The 25,753-nt window shown below is 44.8% G+C and overlaps 1 protein-coding gene across 1 annotated transcript in view; it reads left to right on the top strand.

Annotated features, from left to right (window-relative positions):
• pkp3a (plakophilin 3a) overlaps positions 1-25,753 on the top strand; it is a gene marked incomplete at its 5' end in the record, with an annotated part of 76,424 nt that overhangs the window by 35,612 nt on the left and 15,059 nt on the right. Inside the window, 10 exons of the mRNA XM_083762850.1 lie at positions 911-1,141; positions 1,775-2,073; positions 8,417-8,540; positions 14,428-14,632; positions 16,875-17,046; positions 18,590-18,707; positions 19,004-19,171; positions 20,151-20,333; positions 21,306-21,459; positions 24,613-24,808. Of these exons, the coding sequence (XP_083618976.1) occupies positions 911-1,141; positions 1,775-2,073; positions 8,417-8,540; positions 14,428-14,632; positions 16,875-17,046; positions 18,590-18,707; positions 19,004-19,171; positions 20,151-20,333; positions 21,306-21,459; positions 24,613-24,808 (1,850 nt within the window). The remainder of the gene's footprint in view (positions 1-910; positions 1,142-1,774; positions 2,074-8,416; positions 8,541-14,427; positions 14,633-16,874; positions 17,047-18,589; positions 18,708-19,003; positions 19,172-20,150; positions 20,334-21,305; positions 21,460-24,612; positions 24,809-25,753) is intronic.

The raw sequence follows: 25,753 nt of genomic DNA, 5'->3' as shown, positions 1-25,753 counted from the left end.
TAAATGGATTAAGAATCGGCCTCACGTCTAAATAATACTTCTGATGCCCAGGATGTCCACACACTCATTCAATGAGACGCGGGGTGTCTGGGACGTGTTGGGACGTCTTAAACGGCCGCTGTTAGGCAGTGCCCCTCACGACCTGTTTGTGTGTCGCGCGTACCTTGTTTACGTCCCGAAAAAAAAAAAAAAACTATTTTCTTCGGAATCTACACTGCCTCCGCACAATCAACCTGTTAACACCCCAATCACCCAGGACGAAGTTCACCGTCCTTTCTGTTAGTAACAGCCAGCGCCCAGGACGAAGTTTCATCCAAAAGACGAAGTTTATTGATATGAACCCGATCTACAAGCTCGTAGCGTGCCACCGAGTGGTGCGCTACGAGCTTGTAGGTCTACTATTTTTGAAAAGTCGTGAATGTGTGCAAATCATTGAATATATATATAAAAAAATTAACTAAAATATTTGCTTCTGGAGGGGTTCCCTGGAACAACATATTTTCAGATGGGGGTCGGCTTGAGCACAACTGACATAGAAACATGGGTGGAGTTTGCATGTTCTCTCTCTCTCTCTCTCTCTCTCTCTCTCTCTCCCTCTCTCTCTCTCTCCCTCTCCCTCTCCCTCTCTCTCTCTCTCTCTCTCTCTCTCTCTCTCTCATTAGCAGGAAACAGTGCAGCACTATCCCTCTCTCTGTTTCTGGCACAACAGCGCCCCTACTGGTACTCATATACTGGTGCTCATTAACCAACACAGACACACATAGGTGAACACAGGCATAGGTGAACACGGACATTGCTGTTCCTTGGAGTGGTTGAACCACTCCAAAAAACATGTTTTTAGGATTCAGAAGCCTTTCTTTCAGTGCAAAATGGGTTTTTAATGGATTAAATAACCCCCCGCCGTGTGCAGGTGATGGTGGACGGCAGCGACGCGGCCAGCATGGTGTCGGACCGCGACTACGGTGGCGCCCAGGGCGGAGGAGGAGGGATGAACGGCTACGGCGGCGCTCAGGTCCGGCTGCAGCAGCAGCGGAGCGTCAACTCGGCCTTCCCCATGAGACGCAGTCTGAGCGGCACGTTGTCCTCCAGAGGAGGCATGATGATGGTGGACGGAGGGGGAGGAGGAGGAGGAGACATGGAGGTCAGTCATTAATTTGTTTATTCGTTCGTTCGTTCGTTCGTTCATTCAAACTAGTAATGCACCGAATATTCGGCCGCATACATTTAATAACATATTCGGCAGAAAATGGCAAAAAATGTGAGAAAATATATCGCCGAATAGTGTAAATGCAATTAATGCATTCAAAAGAGCTGATTAAATGTTTAATGGACCCATAATATAGTGATTATTATTAGTTAAGTTATTTATTTTGCCATGAATCAGGTAGCTTTAAGGTACGGGCCATGACAGCAATGGTAGGAAAAAAAGATATACTAATCATATTCGGATATTCAGTATTCGGCCAAGAATTTCCCTTTCGGTGCATCCCTAGTTCAAAGCTTTATTTATTTTTAAAATCCTTGAGTATGTTGACTAAAATACGTAGGCTAAAATCCTTGATTATGTTGGCTAAAATACGTAGGCTAAAATCCTTGATTATGTTGGCTAAAGTTCGTAGGCTAAAATCCTTGAGCTAAAGTCCTTTTTGCGATGAAATATGCAGGTTTTTATGTGATTTGTTCTACGTATGCCTTGCGTACGGTTCAGTCACTTTGCATGAAGCACGTCTCACTCAATGCCTGCATTCTTAACGTGCATAAATGCAATTTCCAGGTGCTCCAGTCTCACTCGTTCAAGGGGCCCGCCTACCGCACCATCAGCCGCATCAACAACCGCAACACGCGCATGAGCTCGGCGATGACCACGCAGTCCTCCCAGATGCACCAAAGCGCAGGAGGCGGCGGCGGGTTCATCATGGACAACATGGGGTCGCAGGGCAACCTCGCCATGATGCAGCCGGGCAGGCTGTCCCGCGCCATGTCGGTCAAGAGCTTCCACAGCGTGGGCAGGGGCCACGACATCTTCGACGGAGGCATGGTGGGCAGCGCGGGAAGCATGGGCAACCTCAGCGGGTGAGAAGAAGGGGGAAACTGACTGGACATGTTGTCGTGTTTGTTAACCCATTTTGGGGGCGGGGAAGTCCCTTTTGGGGTTTTAAGCATTATGTTGTACTTTTAGCTATTGGAAAATAGCAGATCTACAAGCTTGTAGGTCTGGTATTCTTCCCTGGAACAACATATTTTCAGACGGGGGTCGGCGGCCAAATACATATATATATATATATTGTGGGGGTCCTTGACATGAAAATGTTTGAGAACCACTGATTAGGGTTTTCAGAAAACTATTATTATTAATTATTTTGACATTTGTAGAATCGTTCCCAGGTCAAAATGGGTTAAATGTCATTATATTGTTGTTTTTGTTGTTGGGCAGAAACCTTTTTTCCAACCTTTTTTCATGTCACGGACCTTTTTCATGCCCCCCCCCCCCCCAGAAGCAAAGATTTGAGTTAAAAACACTCGCTCTGAAATAATATATATTCAAAGACTTTTGACACATTTTCACGATTTAACACAACATAGCTGCTATTTTTCAATAGCTAAAGTATAACATAATCATATAAACATAATAATAACGACATCTTTGGTGGGAGCATGGGCAACCTCAGTGGGTGAGAGGGTCCCTGGAACAACATATTTTCAGATGGGGGGGGGGGGGGGGGGGGGTCTGCGTCTGCGGCCAAATACATAATCATTCTGGGGGTCCTTGACATGAAATAGTTTGAGAACCACTGACATAGAAACATAGTTTGTCACACTTTTGGACCATATACGTGGTCATCATTATGGGCATACCTAGAAAATTTGTCTCAAAAGTGTCCTTGAGTGGGTTTCAAATGGCCCCGCACGGGTCTGTAACCCTGACGGTGTACAAGAGTTGTGCAGTTGTATACGCTGTTGGTCGACCTTTGGGGCCGACTGGCCCGCTCAGGAATCCGGCTCCGACTGCTTTGAAAACCGCTCCCGATGACAGTTGGAGAACCGACCTAACAAAACAACACCTTTTGAAAGGTTTCCGGAATGCTGTTGTTTTTGCCATCTCCCAAAGTGCTTCCCGCCCCAAATCATTCGAATGTAGATCACATCAGCAGACGTACTACTATAGGCACATTATCTGATCACCTGGCTATGCAAGAATGTGTCATTCATAGGCAAAGAAATGTCTTGCATTTAAAAAAAACAAAAAACAAACAAAAAGCACAAAAAAGCAGTGATCTGGTTTCAAACATAGCAAATTGACAGAGGAAATGTAACGCCCAGGATTACATTATATAATTGACAGTGGGTGAAAAAAATGGGTTGCAAAATTGTGGGATAAAAAAATATAAAAAAAATAAAATACATACATATCTATACACGAATAGCTAGCATCAGATTCTGATGGTCAAAGATGTTTTTTCTTCTGGACATTGTAATGATCGTCGACTTGCAGCAATAAACATGCCTATGTCCCAGACTACAAGCTCATGTCCCAGACTACAAGCTCATAGCGCGCCACCGAGTGGCTCGCTATGAGCTTGTAGGTCTGCTATTTTTAAAAAATCGTGAATATACGGCACAAATCTTTGAATATATATTCTTTCAGAATTCGACGTCGGGGCCTAAATGGGTTTTAAACCAAACTCTCTCTCCCAATCCTCTCTCTCACACGTATGTATGCCAGTAGTGTGTCAGTGATTTGTGTACCCGTGCCTGAGGTTGCATAACCCTGGGTTAAAGTGCACTCCACTCCACTGCACGCGTGCGCGACAAGCTACACAGACTATATCACAGAACATAAACGTGATTTTTGCATGACGATGCGTCTAAGTTGTTAACTATCATGAGACAATAAAAAAGGCATCACTGTAGGCTATGCGAGGAGGACCGACATGACGGAGGAAACCACAGGAGATCCCATCCTCGGCGACAATTGATACTGTGTCGTTTTAGGAACTTAATAACACGTTGAGGCGGTGATGTCATAGGGAGGAGGGGCGGGAGGGACTGGGGGGTGACTCTGGTTGGACTGGTTTTGGGCGTGGCAGCGCGGCTCTTTTCACACCACCGCCAACCAACACCCTGCGGTTGCCATGTGTGCTGATTACAAGCGACTCTTTTAGCCCTTCTTTTTTTTTTTGTAAAATATCATTGGTGGTTTTTTTGCGATGTTGACAGGTTTTGGGGGCTTGTTTTCAAAGTGTAGTTGTTTATTTGGGCTTGTCTCCAAAGTGTAGTTGTTTATTTGGGCTTTTTTCTAAAGTGTAGTTGCTTATTTGGGCTTGTTTCTAAAGTGTAGTTGATTATTTGGGCTTACAATTTACAATTTACAATTTAGGCATTTAGCAGACGCTCTTAATCCAGAGCGACTTACATTTAAGCAAGAACAAAAGCATGGGAATACATCACATAAAAGCATTTATCATGAAACATGCGTAAGCTAAGAAAGTAACAGTGGAATATCTATATAATGAAACTATACATACATATAATGAAACTATACATACACTATACATATAATACTATATATACATATAAACTATACATATTTACTACTATGCTATACATATGTACTATGGCGTGCTATGACTAAATACAATACAATTATAGTGCTGTCTACATAACATGCTATAAGTCTGTATCAAATGCTATCTAAGGCAACATAAATGCTATCTAAGGGGGTAGGGTAAGTGCTATGGGCCATGATGGAGTCTGAAAAGGTGGGTTTTCAGGCTACGGCGGAAGTGTAGTTGTTTATTTGGTATTGTTTCTAAAGTGTGGTTGCTTATTTGGGCTTGTTTCTAAAGTGTAGTTGCTTATTTGGTATTGTTTCTAAAGTGTAGTTGCTTATTTGGGCTTGTTTCTAAAGTGTAGTTGCTTATTTGGTATTGTTTCTATAGTGTAGTTGTTTATTTGGTATTGTTTTTAAAGTGTAGTTGTTTATTTGGAATTGTTTCTAGTGTAGTTGATTGTTTGGGCTCGTTTCTAAAGTGTAAGAGTTTTGCTTATTTGAGCTCGTTTCCTAAATGTTGTTTTAAACCCAGTTACCAGGTTATTAAATTGGTTATTAAAACGGAAAATAGCAGATCTACAAGCGCAAGTCTACATGTGCCTGGATAATCTTTTCAAATGGGAGGCTCCACGGGGCTAATTAGTGTCAATTTGGGGGTCCTTGACATGAAAACGTTTGGGAACCACCGGGGCTAGAACACCAGAGAAGCTTTGCCCTCGCTGCAGGTTGCAGCCATGCCGCCCGCGAGCTTCATTTTCCATCCACCTGCTGTTTAACCCATTCTGAACGGGAACCCCTTTTGGTGTTTTAAAGCATTATGTTATGCTTTTAGCTATTGAAAAATAGCAGATCTACAAGCTCATAGCGCGGCACCGAACTTGCCGAACTTGTAGGTCTGCTATTTTTGAAGAATCGTGACAATGTGGTGGACATCTTTGAATATATATTCTTTCAGAGCGAACGTTTTTAACTCAAATCTTTGCTTCTGATCCCCATCTGAAACATATTTTCAGATGGGGATCGGCAAGCCAATTACATATGATTCTGGGGTTCCTTGACATGAAATATTGAGCACCACTCATATAGAAACATGAGGTATTTCAGACTTTTTTTTTTCCGACGTCCGGCCTAAATGGGTTTTAAAAACCCGGAGACGCCTGCTCTGAGCTGCATCTTGGTGACACGACTGTCTGGGAGTATACAGTATACTCTATAACTCTGTGGTCTGTTTATGGAGGAATCTCTGATCTGGGATCAGCTCTTATAACTGTCTGGGAGTATACAGTATACCCTAACTAACTCTGTGGTCTGTTTATGGAGGAATCTCTGATCTGGGATCAGCTCTTATAACTGTCTGGGAGTATACAGTATACCCTAACTAACTCTGTGGTCTGTTTATGGAGGAATATCTGATCTGGGATCAGCTCTTATAACTCAACTGTCTGGGAGTATACAGTATACCCTAACTAACTCTGTGGGCTGTTTATGGAGGAATCTCTGATCTGGGATCAGCTCTTATAACTGTCTGGGAGTATACAGTATACTCTATAACTCTGTGGTCTGTTTATGGAGGAATCTCTGATCTGGGATCAGCTCTTATAACTGTCTGGGAGTATACAGTATATTCTATAACTCTGTGGTCTGTTTATGGAGGAATCTCTGATCTGGGATCAGCTCTTATAACTGTCTGGGAGTATACAGTATACTCTATAACTCTGTGGTCTGTTTATGGAGGAATCTCTGATCTGGGATCAGCTCTTAACACGTCGTCAGATTAAAACCACTCTGGGAGATATTGTTGTGTTAAACCGTTCAGGGCGGGAACCCCTTTTGGTGTTTTAGAGCCTTATGCTACACTTTAGCTATTGAAAAATAGCAGATCTACGAGCTTGTAGGTCTGCTATCTTGAAAATGTGGTGCAAATCTTTGAATATATATTCTTTCAGAGCGAACGTTTTTAATTAAAATCGTTGCTTTTCAGATGGAGGGTTGGCGGGCCAATTACATATGATTTTGGGAGTCCTTGACATGACAATGTTTGAGAACCACTGACATAGAAACAAGAGTTTTTTTCTCAGAAAACTGCCAGGATTTAGAAGGCATTTGTAGAATCGTCCTCGCGTCTAAATGTGTGTTAAAGAGCACAACAACACATTCCATCTCCTACCAGCATGCTGTTACTAAGTACGGAAAGCAACAGTGTTGTGAAAGGACTGTTGAACGTGTCAACAAGCTAACATACTTGACTTGTCGTGTCAAAGTAGAGCAGGCAGGCAGGCAGGCAGGTAGGCACGCACGCAGGCAGGCAGGCAGGTAGGCACGCAGGCAGGCAGGCAGGCAGGTAGGCACGCAGGCAGGCAGGCAGGTAGGCACGCAGGCAGGCAGGCAGGCAGGTAGGCACGCAGGCAGGCAGGCAGGCAGGCCTTACTTTAGGACATGCTTTTCTTTTACCAACATTTTCAGTCAGATTCAGATTGTCTAGTTCTCTTTGTATTGATCCAAGCATACTTTATGTGTGTACTATCACAGTGGACGCATTAGTGGTGTTGCTTGGTGTTGTGTTGAACAGGATTGAATCATTCATAAACATCCTGTATATCTATCTGCAGTGGTGGGGAAAAAAAGTTTTAACTCATTTTGACCTGAGATCAGATTCAAAAAATGTCTTCTACATCCTGACAGTTTTCTGAAAAAGCTATGTTTCTATGTCAGTCGTTCTTCGATTTTTCAAAAATATCAGACCAACAGACCAACAATAGCAGACCTACGAGCTTGTAGATCTGCTATTTTTCAATAGCTAAAGCATAACATAATGCTAACACCAAAAGGGGTTCCCGTCCCAACATGGGTTAATCACAATGAGCGGGGGTGAGGTGGGTTCCGGGAGTAAGGCCAATGTATGTAGTAGCCTTGACCATGCAGTTTGTTTTTGGAAGTCTGGTAGTTAGTTGTTTGGTGTTGTGTTGGAACAGAGTATAGGGGTGCACCGAATGGGAAATTCTCAGCCAATACCGGATATAGGAAACAGTTGAAAACCAAATACCCAAATATGATTCATATTTTGTATCATTTTTATATATTTTTTACCAGTTTTTGTGCCACATTGCTGCCATGGCCATGATCCAGTACAGTACAGTACAGTACAGTACAGTACAGTACAGTACAGTACAGTACAGTACAGTACAGTACAGTACAGTACAGTACAGTACAGTACAGTACAGTACAGTACAGTACAGTACAGTACAGTACAGTACAGTAAGACAGTGTTGTTTGTGTGTGTGAACAGATTCACATTCAGTACAGTAGAGTACAGTACAGTAACACAGTGTTGTGTGTGTTGTGTGTGTGAACAGATCCACATTCAGTACAGTACAGTAACAGCGGTGTGTGTGTGTGTGTGTGTGTGTGTGTGTGTGTGAACAGATTCACATTCAGTACAGTACAGTACAGTAACAGTGTTGTGTGTGTGTGTGTGTGTGTGAACAGATTCACATTCAGTACAGTACAGTAACAGTGTCCTGTGTGTGTGTGTGTGTGTGTGTGTGAACAGATTCACATTCAGTACAGTACAGTACAGTACAGTACAGTACAGTACAGTACAGTACAGTACAGTACAGTACAGTACAGTACAGTACAGTACAGTACAGTACAGTACAGTACAGTACAGTACAGTGTTCTGTGTGTGTGAACAGATTCACATTCAGTACAGTAACTGTGTGTGTGTGTGTGTGTGTGTGTGTGTGTGTGTGTGTGTGTGTGTGTGTGTGTGTGTGTGTGTGTGTGTGTGTGTGTGTGTGTGTGTGTGTGTGTGTGTGTGTGTGTGTGTGTGTGTGTGTGTGTGTGTGTGTGTGTGTGTGTGAACAGGATTGCCAGTCTGGACATGTCGTCGGCTGTGGAACACCTGAAGGACTCCGACCCGGCGCTGCAGGTTCTGGGCGCGGCTTACATCCAGCACGAGTGCTACAACAACGCCGAGGCCAAGCAGGAGGTAACCACGCTAACAACGCATATCACACACACACACACACACACACACACAACGCCGAGGCCAAGCAGGAGGTAACCATGCTAACAACGCATATCACACACACACACACACACACAACGCCGAGGCCAAGCAGGAGGTAACCATGCTAACAACGCATATCACACACACACACACACACACAACGCCGAGGCCAAGCAGGAGGTAACCATGCTAACAACGCATATCACACACACACACACACACAACGCCGAGGCCAAGCAGGAGGTAACCACGCTAACAACGCATATCACACACACACACACACACAACGCCGAGGCCAAGCAGGAGGTAACCACGCTAACAACGCATATCACACACACACACACACACAACGCCGAGGCCAAGCAGGAGGTAACCATGCTAACAACGCATATCACACACACACACACAACGCCGAGGCCAAGCAGGAGGTAACCACGCTAATAACGGATATCACACACAAACCAGTACCACACACCATCCAACAAAATGTGTTTTGGCGGGCCTTGATGCCGTCGTAATGACTGATTTTCTTTTTATACATATGCTGAAAATAGCCGATCTACAAGCTGTGTACATGAATGAATGCGTTTGTATTTGTACAACACTCGTGTTAAGTATGTTGTGACAGCGTCGGGATTGCTTCAAAATAGAAGCTCTGGGGTGATCAAAACACCTTGGCTGGCAATCCAGTCTGGTAGTGTGCCGCGGGTTCGACTCCCGCTCCCGACGGCCTTTACTGCATGTCTCCCCCCCATCTCTCTCTCTCCCCATTTCCTGTCAGCCTACTGTCTGTCCCTCCGTAAAAAAATATAAAATAAAGGCGAAAGCCACGAAAAATCATTAAAAAAAAAAACCCTGAGGAGAGCGCCCTAGATTAGGAGAGACGAGGCATTCTTTCTGCAGCGGTAAACAGGAAGTGAACGGGACCGCGCATGAACGAAGAGCGAAGCGTATGGTGGCCTTGAAGTCCAACTAAAAAATAAATAAAATCTGAATATTCTTCTCTCGTCTGGTATCTTTGAAGATGCGCTAGGACGTGTGCACACGCCATTGCAACCCGTCGATTGGGTTGCTTATGACGTTTCCACACCGTCGTATGGTCTGAAAGCGTTTTAACAGAGATGCATGATTGTCTCAAAGCGCTCCTCCGCTCACAAAGCACTTCCTGTGGGTTTAGGGACAGAAAGAGATAACCTTTGTACGTTCAGGGCGGCTCAGTCAGTGGAGCACTGCACCTTTTGGACCGCGACGTTCCCGAACCGTGTTGGTTTTGACAGCAAAAAAGGTAGTGTTTTAGTCACAGTCTGGATAACATTTCGTTTTGGGCCATTGAGACGCTTCAGTTCAGGATTATTCGGCACGTGTCATTTATTGCAATGCTGTTGCGTTTAGTTTGGAGGTTGGTGGCTCTGCTCATGTGATGTTACAGAGTGCAACACGCACACAATCTGACATCACAGACCCATTTAGACCTGAGGACGATTCCTCAGACATTTTCATGTCAAGGACCCCCAAAATATATATGTATTTGGCCGCCGACCCCCATCTGAAAATATGTTGTTCCAGGGACCCCCCCCCCCCAGAAGCAAAGATGTGAGTTAAAAAACGTTTGCGCTGAATATATATTGAAAGATTTTCGTGATTTTCCCCCAAAAAATAGAGGATCTACAAGCTCGTAGCGCGGCACTCGCGCAATTAGCTTGTAGGTCCGCTATTTTTAAATAGCTAAAGTATAACATGCTGCTTAAAACACCAAAAGGGGTTCCCGTCCATAATTAGATAAGATAAAGACATTACATGGACATAACACAACATAACAACAAATTAATTGGGGGGTCCGGGGAGAGATCATTAGAAGTGACTTCCGTGGCTCCGTGAACTATCGCTGTGCTGGATTTATGTTTTAGGCACCTGGAATGTTTGAGTGTAGTAGTGTAGTGTAGTTTTAGTTGACTAGATATCATAAGATTTTAGTCGGCTAAATCTACAGTTGATTTAGTCGACTGAAATGTATCTTAGCATGGAGTTGTAATGCCTGATGTTTACTTGGCTGCATGCCTGAATATAGCAGATCTCCAAGCTCACAATGCGTCCCAGCGCGACACGTTGTGAGCTTTTAGATCTTTTTGAGTGTGACACATGCACACAACGAATCATAAAATGATTTATTTCTTTCTTGTTTGTACAATTTCTTTTCAATATATTTAGTCATAGTCATCGTAGCTTAGTTTTTATTGGTTGTGAGTTCGACCCCGGGACACTGCCAACTCAGTGGATGAACCAGTGGACACTGCCAACTCAGTGGATTTATATAGCACCTTTCATACATAAATGCAGCTCAAAGTGCTTCACAGGGCAAAATAGCAATAAAAGACAAGCACATAGTTAAAATTATAGAACAATGGCAAAGAACAAAACGACAGTGTTGAAAATAAAACAACATGCAGCAAATCACTCTGGAGTCAGAGTAGGAACGCAGATATTAAAACTCAACTAAAAGCAAGAGTGAAGAGGTGAGTCTTGATTGAAAAAAATGTCTACAGAGGGTGCGTGTCTGAGCTGGAATGGTAGTTTATTCCAGGCCGTTGGAGCAGAAAGCTGCCTCACCATATATTTTTAACCCATTCTGAACGGGTGTTGGCATCATGTTATGCTTTAGCTATTGAAAAATAGCAGATCTACAAGCTCATAGCGGGCCACCGAGTGGCACGCTACGAGCTTGTGGGTCTGCTATTTTTGAAAAATCGAAGAACGACTGAACATTTTTAGAATCTGATCTCAGGTCAGAATGGGTTAATCAGACCAGTGTGTGTCCCAGTGGAAACCTCGTATGAATCTGATCTCAGGTCAGAATGGGTTAAGGCACTTAAAGCCGGAGGAACCCCTGGGCACCAGCTCAGTGTATGAGTAGCACGGCTTGGATGTGACTAGTCTGCATGTATACTAAGTACTGGGAGCTGGTAGTACAGTAGGATGTATACTAAGTACTGGGAGCTGGTAGTACAGTAGGTGTGGCGCTCCACCTCAGCAATCCTATCCAAATCCAACTGCCAGGTGTCTTTAGTGCTTTGGAACCGGGATAGACTTTGACGATAAGCCTCTCTGACTAACTCCCTTAACCCAGTCTGGGCGGGAACTCCTTCTTTGTGTGTGTGTGTGTGTGTGTGTGTGTTTTTTAAGCCATTTTGGCCTGACGTCTTATGTTTCTATACCAGTGGTGCTCAATATTTCACGTCAAGAACCCACAACATTATGTGTAATATGCCTCCCCCCCTTCACGATTCTTGCCGCGTCCCTGGAACAACATATTTTCAGATGGGGGTTCGGCGGCCATATACAGATAATTCTGGGGGTCCTTGACATGAATAAGAGTTGAGCATCACTGCCATAGAAAACATGGGGTTTTTCAGAAACCTGGCAGGATTTAGAAGGTCTAAATGGGTTCATTCCTTTTGTGTGTGGCGTTTCTGCGATGCCAGGTTGACAAACTCAAAGCATGTAACCTCATGTAGCCTCGGCGGTCCCTGAGGGTTTCCCTCGTTTGCAGTGCGACGTCGATTAGTTAAAAAAGACGGGAGTTAATAGTTAAATAAAGTATTCCTTCGTTGTGTTGAATTGTCCGGGGCTTAGTGAAATGAGGTCTTCTGAATGATGCACAAAAAAAACATCGAAAGTCAGATAATCCCAGTTGAGAGCAAACCCCGCGGGACTCACATGTAGCTGTCAGTCACAGACGTTGCTCAATAGTTATGTTGGCATTCTTCCTCGTGTCGCTCCATCCGTTAATCGTTACTAGATTCGACAGTGTTAACAATGTCATGTTTTTAAAGATTTCTGTCCCTTTGTATTGCGATCAACATTTGACACAGCGATGGCCGCGTTCCAATTCTTTTAGCAAAGGCATTAGATAACTCGCTCTCTGGCGTCAAATCCTAGTCTATACTTAAGCTGTTCAAAAATAGCTCATCTACAAGCTCGTCTTGAGCTTGAAGATTGGCTATTTTTTTATGCTAAATGAACTGTACTTTTTGAGCTTGTATAGATAAATTCAAAAGCATCAGAAAGGGCAGATCTACAAGCTCAAAGCGGATCGCTTTCGTGCCACGCTTCAAGCTTCTAGATCTGATACTTTTGATGCTTCTGTGTGATGGAGTAGAAGAGAGAGAGAGAGAGAGAGAGTATCAGAATCGGAAGCCTTTTATTGCCATGACGTGTAAATAAGTTTAGTTTGGTGGAGTAGGAGGTTAACCCATTTTAAAGTGGTGCAAACCACTTCCTTAACCCATTTTTGTGTGGGTCCCTGCTTGGCTGGCTGCCTGCCTGCCTGGGTATGTGTGAGCACAAAAACAGCATGGTTGTAACTCTGTCATTTCTCAACCGTTTCGGACGCGGGGCGGCTCGACGGAATCGGGCCGGCACCCTGGGTGCGTTCCTGTGGGTCTGGAAAAAGGTTTTCTGAAAAACCTTTTTCGTTTTCGTTTTCAAACATTTTCATGTCAAGGACCCCCAAAAATACACGTAATTGGCCTCCGACCCCCCATCTGAACATATGTTGTTCCAGGGAGGGACCCCCAAGAAGCAAAGATTTGAGTTAAAAAAAACGTTTGCTGTGAAAGAATATACATTCAAAGATTCGCGCCACATTTTCACGATTTAAAAAAGAAATAGCAGACCTACAAGCTCGTAGTGCGGCACTCGGTGCCGCGCTACGAGCTTGTAGGTCTGCTATTTTTCAATGGCTAAAGTATAACATAATGCTATACACACCAAAAGGGGTGGAACAACAAAAAAGTAAAAAGAATACGAATAAGGAAATGAGAGCTTTCTGCCCTGACAGCAACTATATATATATATACATTATACAGTATCGTACCTTTACGGGGGTCCCTCCATCCCTCCCTGCTGGCACAGGATCTTTGCAAACGGGGGTCCGAGGGAGCGGCGGTCCAACCGGTCCGTGGGCCAAATACAAATACGAGCCTACTCGTCATGGACATGTTTGAGACGCTCTGGACGCTACAAGGTTTAAAACTAAACTCCCTTTGTGATTGGTCAGGTGCGTCGTTAAGCTCTCTTGTGATTGGTCAGGTGCGTCTCTAAGCTGTCCCGTCATTGGTTCAGAATAATGCGTCGCTGCAAGGTAACTAAGGTCTTGTGATTGGTTGAGGTGCGTCTCTAAACTGTGCTGTGATTGTGATTGAGGGTGCTGTGGGCTATAGTTCCAAACATTAGAACTATCCCATCGAGACAAAGCGGGTGCCATGGGGCTATAGTTCCAAACATTGGAACTATCCCATTGAGACAAAGCGGGTGCCTGTGGGCTATAGTTCCACACATTGGAACTATCCCATTGAGACAAAGCAGGGTGCCTATGGGCTATAGTTCCAAACATTAGAACTATCCCATTGAGACAAAGCAGGGTGCTATGGGCTATAGTTCCACACATTGGAACTATCCCATCGAGACAAAGCGGGGTGCCATGGGGCTATAGTTCCACACATTGGAACTATCCCATTGAGACAAAGCAGGGTGCCTATGGGCTATAGTTCCAAACATTAGAACTATCCCATTGAGACAAAGCAGGGTGCTATGGGCTATAGTTCCAAACATTGGAACTATCCCATCGAGACAAAGCAGGGTTCTATGGGCTATAGTTCCAAACATTGGAACTATCCCATCGAGACAAAGCAGGGTTCTATGGGCTATATAGTTCCAAACATTGGAATTATCCCGTTGAGATAGAATGAGCACTTCCGCATTCCATTTGTTACAATGGCAGTCAACGCTATAGTGTCGCCACCCTCTTACTATTCCACCTGGGGCTACAACAAGGTAACTAAACTCTCCCCCCCACTGATTGGTCCAGGTGCGTCGCTACAAGGGCATCGGGGAGCTGGTGAAGCTGTTCAACTGCGACAACCAGGAAGTGCAGCGCTACGCCACGGGCGCCACGCGCAACCTGATCTACGAGAGCATGGACAACAAGGTGTCCCTGATCGAGGAGGGCGGGATCCCGCAGCTCGTCGAGGCGCTGAGGGAGAACGACGACGAGCTGCGCAAGAACATCACCGGTAAGTCATGTTACTAACCCATTCTGACCTGAGATCAGATTCTAAAAATGTCTGTTCTACATCCTGACAGTTTTCTGAAAAAGCTATGTTTCTATGTCAGTCGTTCTTTTTTTTAAATAGCAGACCTACAAGCTCGTAGCGCGCCACTCGGTGGCGCGCTACGAGCTTGTAGCTATTTTTCAATAGCTAAAGCACAACATAATGCTAACACCAAAAGGGGTTCCCGCCTAAAATGGGTTGGGCGGGAACCCCCAACAATAACAATTTTAGTTATTTTTCTTTTTCTTTTTTAGGTGAGTAATTCATTGTATACTGTATGTGTTGGACGTTCGTGGTTGTGCCAATGATAAACGGACAGCTGCTGCTAGTGGGATCCTAGGCTCCTGCTGCTTAACGACGACACTGTTTGTGACTAGGTGTACTAGTGTAGCTTTGCATCTGTTGCATCTGCCCGTGTGAAAGCAGCATGACGTCGTGGCAGGATACGAACGTCTGTAACCCCCCCCCCCCCCCCCCCACTCACTCTTGAACAAAGTTGAACGAGAAAAAGTGACGTTCACACACGCCAGAAATGAACGCGTTCACAACGACGTTCGTCAGGCAGAAGTACAGCACGTTCAGTTCACGTTCAGCCCAAAGGAGAACGCGTTCGTGAACTATCGTTCTTTGTACGCGTTCGGGTGCAACACTGGTCAGTATTACATATACTTGTTGGGGTCCTTGACATGAAATATTGAGAACCACTGATATAAAAACACGAGGTTTTTCAGAAAAAAATAAATGTAAAAAAAGTAATTTTTTAAACTTTGACGTCAGGCCTAAATGGGTTAACACATATGAATGATTGATTGATTGATTGATTGAATACTTTATTAACGGCTTACAAAAAGGTACAGAGGTACAGTTACACAATGATGCCACACAAACAGCCCTGAGGGCTGGTATCCATTCTGGTCCTGAGTATTCAATTAAATTAATCAAGACTTACAAAGACATGCAATACTATATACAGTACATATACGATGCTAGGAGCCGTTAGTATATTGACAGGACTGACAGTGACACTTGCTTTGGCAGCGTAAACGTATGTTTTCTCTTGCCAATAAAGCTCCTTTGCATTGAATTGAATTGACTGACACACCCTCTAGTGTGCTCTCGCTGACTGACTGGCTGACACACCCTCTGATTGGCTGTGCAGCTGTGTTGCTTATACAGCCTGGCTTTTTTTAAATACGGTGAGTTCCTATTGGCCGCATAGTCCCAGCAGACGGCCATATTATTTGCACTCCAGACTATTTTTATTTATTGACGATCCTCGGCCTCGGTTTTCATGCAACTGTGAGGCGCTGAGTCGACGCACACGCACACACACACACACACACACACACACACACACACACACACACACACACACACGTGCGCACACACAAAACGCAGACACACACGTGCGCTATGACTCACCGTAACGGCTTAATGAGTCATAAATGACTCATTAAGCCGTTACGGTATCTCACACCAAAACGAACGACTCCTCCCTTCAGCCAAACGTGGGAGAATAGTGAGTCAGAGAGTGAGAGCGTTGATCAACCCTGTCTGTCTCTCTGGCATCAGTTTACTGTCACTAGCTTACCGTCACTAGCTTACTGCCACTAGTTTACTGTCACTAGCTTACTGTCACTAGCTTACTGCCCAACAGTTCTACAACAGCAATGTAGTGATGTGGTCAGGAACGAGACGTAGTCGAGTTCCGCAAGCATCACTGAAGTGTCAATAATCACGTTAAACCACACCCTCGAGTGTAATATTGCAGTTATACAAGTATACAGTTACCCTTAAAACTAAGAAAATCACAGAGTTTGCTAGCGCTCTGGGAAAACAGAGCAGCTGAATTCTTTGTTTTGATTAGGTGCGGAGTGGTGCTCGTTTGAACCACGGCTAGAAGGCTGTTTCAACCAATCGGATTTCTTCCTCGAAACCTAGTTAACGACTGATCATACTACTGATCATACTGATCATACTTGAGCGCAGGCGCTGGGGTTAAGTATTTATACCTGACCTCTTCCTCTGATGTGTGTACGTGTACGTGTGCGTGTGTGTGTGTGTGTGTGTGTGTGTGTGTGTGTGTGTGTGTGTGTGTGTGTGTGTGTGTGTGTGTGTGTGTGTGTGTGTGTGTGTGTGTGTGTGTGTGTGTGTGTGTGTGTGTGTGTGTGTGTGTGTGTGTGTGTGTGTGCGTGCGTTGCAGGCATTCTGTGGAACCTGTCCTCCAAAGACAACCTGAAGGAGAAGCTGGCGAGGGAAACTCTGGCCGAGCTGACGGAGAAGATCCTGGTTCCTCTGGCGGGCGAGGACGACGAGTCCATTCAGCACAGCGCCTCCGAGGCCGACATCTTCTACAACACCACTGGATGTCTGAGGTACCCAAACGCCTCTGTTTTGATACCTTTTACTGTACTGAAACATTATGTTACAGTACCTCTAATACTCTCCCTGGAACAACATATTTGAAAGAAACATAGGGTGTCATGGTTTAGGAGACATTACGTTGAATCTGTTTCTCAGGTCTTTATGGATTATTAATACCTTTTTGCTGTACTGAAATATATGTTATAATACCTCTACATATGAAGTGTATTTATTCTATTCTTCTGGTGGTTCCCCCAGGCAGTCAGGCTGCTGAACAGCTGACCTTGAACTGTATTGCACTTTTCTTTTCCTGTTTTTGTCTTTTCTTGCACTATAGATGTTTGTTTATGTCCTGTGTATGTAAGACTGAGAGTGCTCTGAGCAAAATAAATTTCATTGTATGTATACTCTGTATCTATACAAATGACAAATAAACCTGAACCTGAACCTGAACCTTTTCATATCGTGGACCCCCAAATTGACACTTAATTAGCCGGCGGATCCCCATTAGAACAGATTTGCCAGGCCAGGGACCCCCCATAAGAGAAGCTTTTTACGGCTCTAGCTGTGATTCTCAACCCGTTTTAATTTCAAGGACCCCCAGTTTGACCTGAATTAGGCTACGGACCCCCATTTAATGGCATTTCTACCTCTGGGACCCCCGATTTATATTGTAAAATCTATGTTCATTTAACCCATTCTGACCTGAGGTCAGATTCTAAAAATGTCTGTTTGAAAATGACAGTTTTCTGAAAAAGCTATGTTTCTATGTCAGTGGTTCTTCGATTTTTCAAAAATAGCAGACCTACAAGCTCTTAGCGCGCCACTCGGTGGCGCGCTAAGAGCTTGTAGATCTGCTATTTTTCAATAGCTAAAGCATAACGTAATGCTAACACCAAAATGGGTTCCCGTTCAGAATGGGTTAACATTTGTACACTCTCAGAGTTACGGACCCATATAAGGGTCTATTTGGTTCCAAACCAGACCCCCTGGAACTCCCTCAAGGGCCCCTGGGGGTCCCCAGGCCCCACTTTGGGAACCACTGTTCTAGGAACCCGAGCTCGGTGAATGACAGTGTTGTTTTAGTTTTAGTCGTAGTCTTTTGAAATCGTTTTCACTTAGTTTTAGTCACATTTTAGTCACACGGAATATGTGTCTAGTTTTCGTCAACTAAATGTCATAATATTTTAGTCGACTAAAACTACAGTTGATTTAGTCGGGCCTTGATGCCCTCGTAATAAACTGATTTTGCACTTGCTGAAAATAGCCGATCTATAAGCGTGACGCGTTGTGAGCTTGTAGATCTGCTATTTTCAGCATGCAACCAAGTGTAAAATGACTTATACTGGATCTCTTGTCCACTAGTCCCTTCCTAACATTTTAGTCTAGTTTTTTATTTGTTGACGAAATTGCCAATATATTTAGTCTTAGTTTTAGTCATCATAGCTCAGTTTTCATTTACTTTCCATGTCGTTTTCGTCAGTGGAAAAAGGTAGTCAGAGTTTTAGTCGACGAAAACAACACTGACATGATTGAGTGGTTCTGTTCTTGTAGGAACTTGAGCTCGGTGAATGAGAAGACCCGGCAGCAGATGAGGGAGACTCACGGCCTGGTGGATGCTCTGGTCACCTACATCAAAGGAGCTCTGGAGGCCAACAAGGCAGAGGACAAGGTATACGATCCAGATCCGTCACACAGTTTAGTGTCCTGTCCTGGAACAACCCGTTACTGATGTTTTTTACTGATATGTAGTCTGGAACGTGCAAAATCTTGAAATCATGTAACGACCAAATGAAAGTCTTATAGATACGAAAATACGCACGCACACACGCACTCAGCCATGCACGCACGCATGCACGCACGCACATAAACAAATTGTGAGCTTACGTAATCCTAAATTGTGATTGTGTGTGTGTGTGTGTGTGTGTGTGTGTGTGTGTGTGTGTGTGTGTGTGTGTGTGTGCACAGGGCGTAGAGAATGCAGTGTGTGTGCTGAGGAACCTGTCCTACCAGCTGTACAGCGAGATGCCCCCCTCGGCCCTCCTACGCCTGGAGGGGCCCACCAGGGCCCAGGACACCGGAGTCAAGTCCGACGCCATCGGATGCTTCACCCCCAAGAGCCGCAAGGCCAAGAATGTATGTGTACCTCCCATTCTATCACCACTGGACCTCCTGTAGGTGCCCGTCGGCCACCGGCCGACATGGGAGCGATGCAACTTGGGGAACCCTATAATACCCATTGCCAGCTTGCCATAGCACCCATTTTATACTATCTGTCTGTGTCCCACATGGAGATCTCTGTATTTGTCTGTCTGCCTGTGTGTGAAGAGTGCAAAAGTACCTTCGCTAAAAACGCCGGGACAACGCTCCACACATCCCAAACTCTTCTCCCTTCTGGCTCCAAAACTATGGAATGCACTTCCCATTACAATCAGAACTGCAGCCTCACTCCCAATCTTCCGCCGTAGTCTGAAAACCCACCTGTTCAGACTCCATCATGGCCCGTAGCACTTGCCCTAGCCCCTTAGATAGCACTATATGTAGACTTGGATAGCATTTTATACAGACTTATAGCATGTTACGTAGACAGCACTAGAATTGCATTTTATGCAGTCATAGCACTTTATAGTACATATGTATAGTTCATGTATAGTTTCATTATATAGATACTCCACTGTTACGTTCTTATCTTACGCATGTTTCTTGATAATTACTTTATATGTAATGTATTGCCATGCTTTTTGTTCTGACTTAATGTAATTCGCTCTGGATTAAGAGCCTCTGCTCGGCCCAGGCCGTAGCGTAACGGTCTGGGCACCGGACTGGTAATCCAGTCGCAGTGTGCCGCGGGTTCGACTCCCGGACCCGACACGGCCTTTACTGCATGTCATCCCCCCATCTCTCTCCCGTTTCCTGTCAGCCTACTGTCTGTCCCTTCAAAAATCAATAAAAGGCGTAAGCCGCAAAAAAATATCTTAAAAAAAAAAAAAGAGCGCCTGCTCAATCCTAAATTGTAAATTGTAGTCGAGGAGAAAACCAACTAATCTGGTAGTTTTAGTGAAATTGTAGTTTTAGTGGGTGAAATGAACGGTGTTGGGCGTGGCTGTGTTTTCAGAGGAAGAACCAGGACATGTCCACGTTCACGGAGGTGGCCCGCGTGCCCAAGGGCGTGGAGTGGCTCTGGCACCCCCAGGTGGTGGGGCTGTATAACCGCGTGCTGAAGCAGTGCGAGATCAACGCCACGACCAGAGAGGCGGCGTCCGGAGCTCTGCAGAACATCACCGCCGGGGACAAGAGGGTGAGTAGCATTAGAGATGTGCCACTGCAAGAGGCTGAGATGATTAGAGATGGGCCACTGCAAGAGGGTGAGATGATTAGAGATTGACCACCATACACGTACATTGCTGTTTGTTGTTATGTATACAGCCAATCTACAAGCTGCACATCCACACAGCCTCCCCCCTCTCCACAAGGAGGGGCAAATGAACCAAAGCATTATGGTCAATTCAGCAATCCAGTCAAACCATAGAGTATAATTATATATTAATAGAGACGGCACCCGGACGGCAACCCTTGAGGCGAAATGGACATAGTGGCCGAATTTGTCATTGCAGCTCGAGCCAGCGCTGGTCCGTTGACTATCACTGCCCACGTTCATGTTATTGGGCCCATGACACGCGCAAACGGCGCAATGATAGTCAACGGCACTCATTGGGGAATGATTTCCCCAATGTTATTGGGGAAATCCATCCCAGAATGCACTCTGTCCCAGAATGCACTCTGTTCCTACCCGGAAGGAGGAGTGAAATCGCCTCATGCACTTTTGAGCAACTTAATGCAAGTGGATGGGAGGAGAAACCCGGTGCCGTCTCTATTAACCCATTCTGACCTGAGATCAGATCCATACGAGGTTTCCACTGGACACACACTGGTCTGATTAACCCATTCTGACCTGAGATCAGATTCTATAAAAATGTCAGTCGTTCTTCGATTTTTCAAAAGATAGCAGACCTACAAGCTCGTATCGCGCCACTCGGTGGCGCGCTATGAAGCATAACATGATGCTAACACCAGAATGGGTTAATATATACTCTAAGAGTCAAACACACATACTTCATTATTTTTCTGACCACATTGTGCAAATGTCAAACTGTGCTACTGTTATCTACTACAAATACTAGTAACATTGCAGTTTCTTCCAGCGATGAAATGAAAATGTCCCTTCCATGTTAAAGCGTACTGACCTGCAGTTCCCCTGTGCCCCCTGTAGTGGGCGTCGGTGCTGAGCCGCGTGGCCCTGGACCAGGAGCGCATGCTGCCCGTGTTGCTGGACAACCTGCGCACGACCTCCGACCTGGAGCTGCGCTCGCTGACCGGCTTCCTGCGCAACCTGTCCCGCCACGCCGCCGACAAGAACGACATGGGTAGGTGTTTTTTAACCAGTTTTTTTGGGGGGGTGTTTTCTAAGCATTGCTTTATAATTTAGCTATTGAAAAATAGCAGATCTACGAGCTCGTTGATTTTTTTTTTTGAAAATGTGGCGCGAACCTTTGAATGTATATTCTTTCAGAGCGAACGTTTTCAACTCAAATCTTTGCTTCTGGGGGGGGTCCTGGAACAACATATTTTCAGATGGGGGGGGGGGGGGGGTCGGCGGCCAAATACAGATAATTCTGGGGGTCCTTGACATGAAAAAGGTTGAGCACCACTGACATATTGTAGAAACATGAGGTTTTTCAGAACACTGTCATGATTTAGAAGACATGTGTAGAATCGTCCTCAGGTCTAAATGGGTTAAACAATAGAACGACATGGGTACGTGTTTCGGGACCTGCAAAACCTGTCACGCCTCACCTGTCACTCAGTCTGACAGTCACGCCTCGTGACATGCTCTATATATGGCCAATACAGAATTCGTGTTGATCTGACCTCATCATTGATCATTCAATTTTAATACAGCGTCTGGAGCACTGGATAGGCCTGTCTGGTACGGCCCTGTCCTGGTTCTCCTCCTACCTATCAAACAGAAGTTACTTTGTCAATCTAGCCGAGTTTGACTCAGACAAACACGACATCAGTTCTGGTATTCCACAGGGCTCGATTCTTGGTCCTCTGCTGTTCTCCTTGTACATACTGCCATTGGGTGAACTCATTACCAATCACGGAGTCAATTTTCATTTATATGCTGATGATACCCAACTATATCGTTCTGTGGCCCCAGATGATCCCTGTGCCTTAGACCCACTGCTAACCTGTCTGTCTAGCATCAAATGTTGGATGAGTGAGAACTTTCTCAAGCTAAATGAGGATAAGACAGAAGTTCTCATAATCGGTTCTAGCGAGCAGAAAGAATCAATAATAAGCAGGCTTGGCAACCTGACTGTAGAAAGTAACAGTACAGTAAAGAACCTGGGGGTTATTATTGATTCTGAATTGAATTTTAATTCACACATTAATCATGTTACCAAGATTGCCTTTTTTCACCTTAAAAATATTGCTCGAATCAGAGCCTATTTGTCCTCGGACGATGCAAAAACGCTAATCCACGCCTTTGTTTTTTCTCGGCTTGACTACTGCATAGCGCTCTTTTCAGGACTGCCTAAGAAAACAACTGACAGACTACAACTTGTCCAAAATGCAGCAGCTAGAGTTGTAACTAGAAAGAGAGAACATATTACTCCAGTTTTGGCATCACTGCACTGGCTTCCTGTTGTTTTTAGGATTGATTTTAAAATTATTTTACTTGTCTATAAAGCTCTCAATGGTCTAGCAACCTTCCTACCTACATGACTGCCTGCCTAAATATGTCCCAAACCGGCCCCTAAGGTCTTCCACTGCTGGCCTGCTCGCTTTGCCTAAAAAAATGGCAACTATAAAATACGGGGAAGCAGCTTTTTGCTTCTACGTGCCGTCGGCATGGAACAAGTTCCCACTGTACCTTCGCCAGGCAGCCCCTGTAGACATTTTTAAAAGCTCAGCTCAAGACCCACCTCTATTGCTTTTAAGTGATCTTTTATTTTTTGTTATTCACGTCCTCACTGTATTGTATTACTGCTTGTTTTTTAATGTCGTTGCCTTATTTTATCTGTTCTTATCTTTGTACCACTGCCTTCTCCTGATTTGACACTGCGTTATTGCCCTATTGTTTTAACTGCATGCCTGTTTTAATGCTGTTTTGTTTTGCTTTTGTTTTTATTATCTTTTCTGCTCTGTAAAGCACTTTGAGCTACATTTATGTATGAAAGGTGCTATATAAATAAAGTTTATTATTATTATTATTATTATCAAACCCCTGTACGCTCGAGACACGACTCCATATATGGCCAGACCTCATTAAACCCTGTATACTCAAGACACTGCCCCCCCCGCTGCCCACGCTTAGATCTCCATATATGGAGCTGACCTGTTCTGACATTCCATTATGTTGATCTGACCTCAACAAAACCTGTACGCTCAAGACACCATATGGCCAGTACAGAATTCATTCCAGGGTGATCTGACCCCCCCCCCCCCCCCCGTGCCAAACGCCAGCCCTCGCCCAGCAGTCTGCCGTCACCCAGGCAGATACGTGCACGCGACCTCTGTCGCTAGCGTTTTACTGGCATAGCTATTCTACTGTTAGCCAGAGGTTAGGGTCTTAGCTTCCGTATGATTCTTGATGACTATTTCTATGTATTTTATGTATTACCATGTGTTGTTCTTGCTTACTGTAAGCCACTGGATTAAGAGTGTCTGATAAATGCCTCAATTGTTAATGGTATAACCTTTTTACCCTAAGAACACATTCAGAGTGGGAACCCATTATTGTTATACTTTAGCTATTGGAAAAATAGCAGATCTACAAGCTCATCGTGCTGCACTGAGTGCCACGTGACGAGCTTGCGATATATATTCTTTCAGAGTGAACGTTTTTAACTCAAATCTTTGCTTCTGGGGGGGTCCCTGGAACTACATATTTTCAGATGGGGGTCGGCAGCCAATTACATATATTTTTGGGGTCTTCAACATGAAATATTGAGCACCACTGATATAGAAACATGAGGTATTTCAGAAAACTGTCAGGATTTAGAAGACTTTCTTTTTTTCATTTCGACGTTAGGCCTAAATATGTTTTAAGAAGTGTCTTACCTATTACCCATGTTGTTGTTTGTCTAGCCACCAAGGTGGTCAACAACCTGGTGACTCTGCTGTTTGTTTGTTTGTTTAGCCACCAAGGTGGTCAACAACCTGGTGACTCTGCTGTTTGTTTGTTGTTTGTCTAGCCACCAAGGTGGTCAACAACCTGGTGACTCTGCTGTTTGTTTGTTGTTTGTCTAGCCACCAAGGTGGTCAACAACCTGGTGACTCTGCTGTTTGTTTGTTTGTTTAGCCACCAAGGTGGTCAACAACCTGGTGACTCTGCTGTTTGTTTGTTTGTTTAGCCACCAAGGTGGTCAACAACCTGGTGACTCTGCTGTTTGTTTGTTTGTTTAGCCACCAAGGTGGTCAACAACCTGGTGACTCTGCTGTTTGTTTGTTTGTTTAGCCACCAAGGTGGTCAACAACCTGGTGACTCTGCTGTTTGTTTGTTTGTTTAGCCACCAAGGTGGTCAACAACTTGGTCACTCTGCTGCCCTGCGACGGCCAGCAGAAGGACCCATCCAGCGATGTCGTGGTCAACATCTGCGGCATCCTCAACAACCTGGTCACCGCCAGCGCCCTGGCAGCCCGCGACGTCACCTTCTTTGACGGCCTGGCCAAGCTGGTGGGCATCAAGAACTCCCACGACAACAGGTGGGTCAGGAGAATAGACTGTAGAAAATATGGACAAAGCGTTCTCCGGGTCTTATATGGACGTAAAATGAAGCCCGTCAGTCCTTGAACTGTAAGTCGCCATCTTTGTAGATCCGTTTGGGCCCAGCTGGCCATTGGCTGGCCCAGACAACGAGGCGGGACTTCCCCCCTTCTTCTTTGTTGGTTTTTATTTTGACTCGAATGGGGGGTGGCTCCCGATCATAGACTGTAACGGTAGCCACGCCCCTCAGAACATACGCGACTTTTCCAAAAATAATATTATGACATGAGAAATGAGACTTTAAACTAGTGACTGGAAGCAGAAAGTATTCATGCCCATGTTTATTAAGGTAATACAGTCTAGGTGAAGTTGGGCCCAATGACAGCGCCACAACAGGCCATTATATGAACTTTCAGGAAGTCCCGATTTCCTTAGTGGCTTCACAAAATATCTGTCTGACTGCCCCCCTGGTCAGGAGTGGACGCTGGTTCCACAGTGTGCTGTTAACCCATTCTGACCTGAGATCAGATTCATACGAGGTTTCCACTGGACACACACTGGTCTGATTAACCCATTCTGACCTGAGATCAGATTCTAAAAAAATGTCAGTCATTCTTTGATTTAAAAAAAAAAATAGCAGACCGACAAGCTCGTAGCGCGCCACTCGGTGGCGCGCTACGAGCTTGTAGGTCTGCTATTTTTCAATAGCTAAAGCATAACATGATGCCAACACCAAAATGGGTTCCCGTTCAGAATGGGTTAATAATTCACATTATTAAAGATGGAGTGCCGTGATTTTGTCCCCCCTCCCCCCCCCTAGAACATGCCGCCTCTTAACCCATTGACTGCTACCATTTATTGAGAAATTAGGACCTAATTCACGCCAGCATTTTTTTAATTTGAGCTCTTATTTTGAAAAGCCACATTTTGCCTCAACCGGAAGT

The sequence above is a fragment of the Protomyctophum parallelum genome (genome assembly GCF_964188405.1).
Source record: "Protomyctophum parallelum genome assembly, chromosome: 4".
NCBI lineage: Eukaryota > Metazoa > Chordata > Actinopteri > Myctophiformes > Myctophidae > Protomyctophum > Protomyctophum parallelum.
The sequence above is the reverse complement of the archived record's forward strand: the minus strand, read 5'-3'. Positions and strand labels throughout refer to the sequence as shown.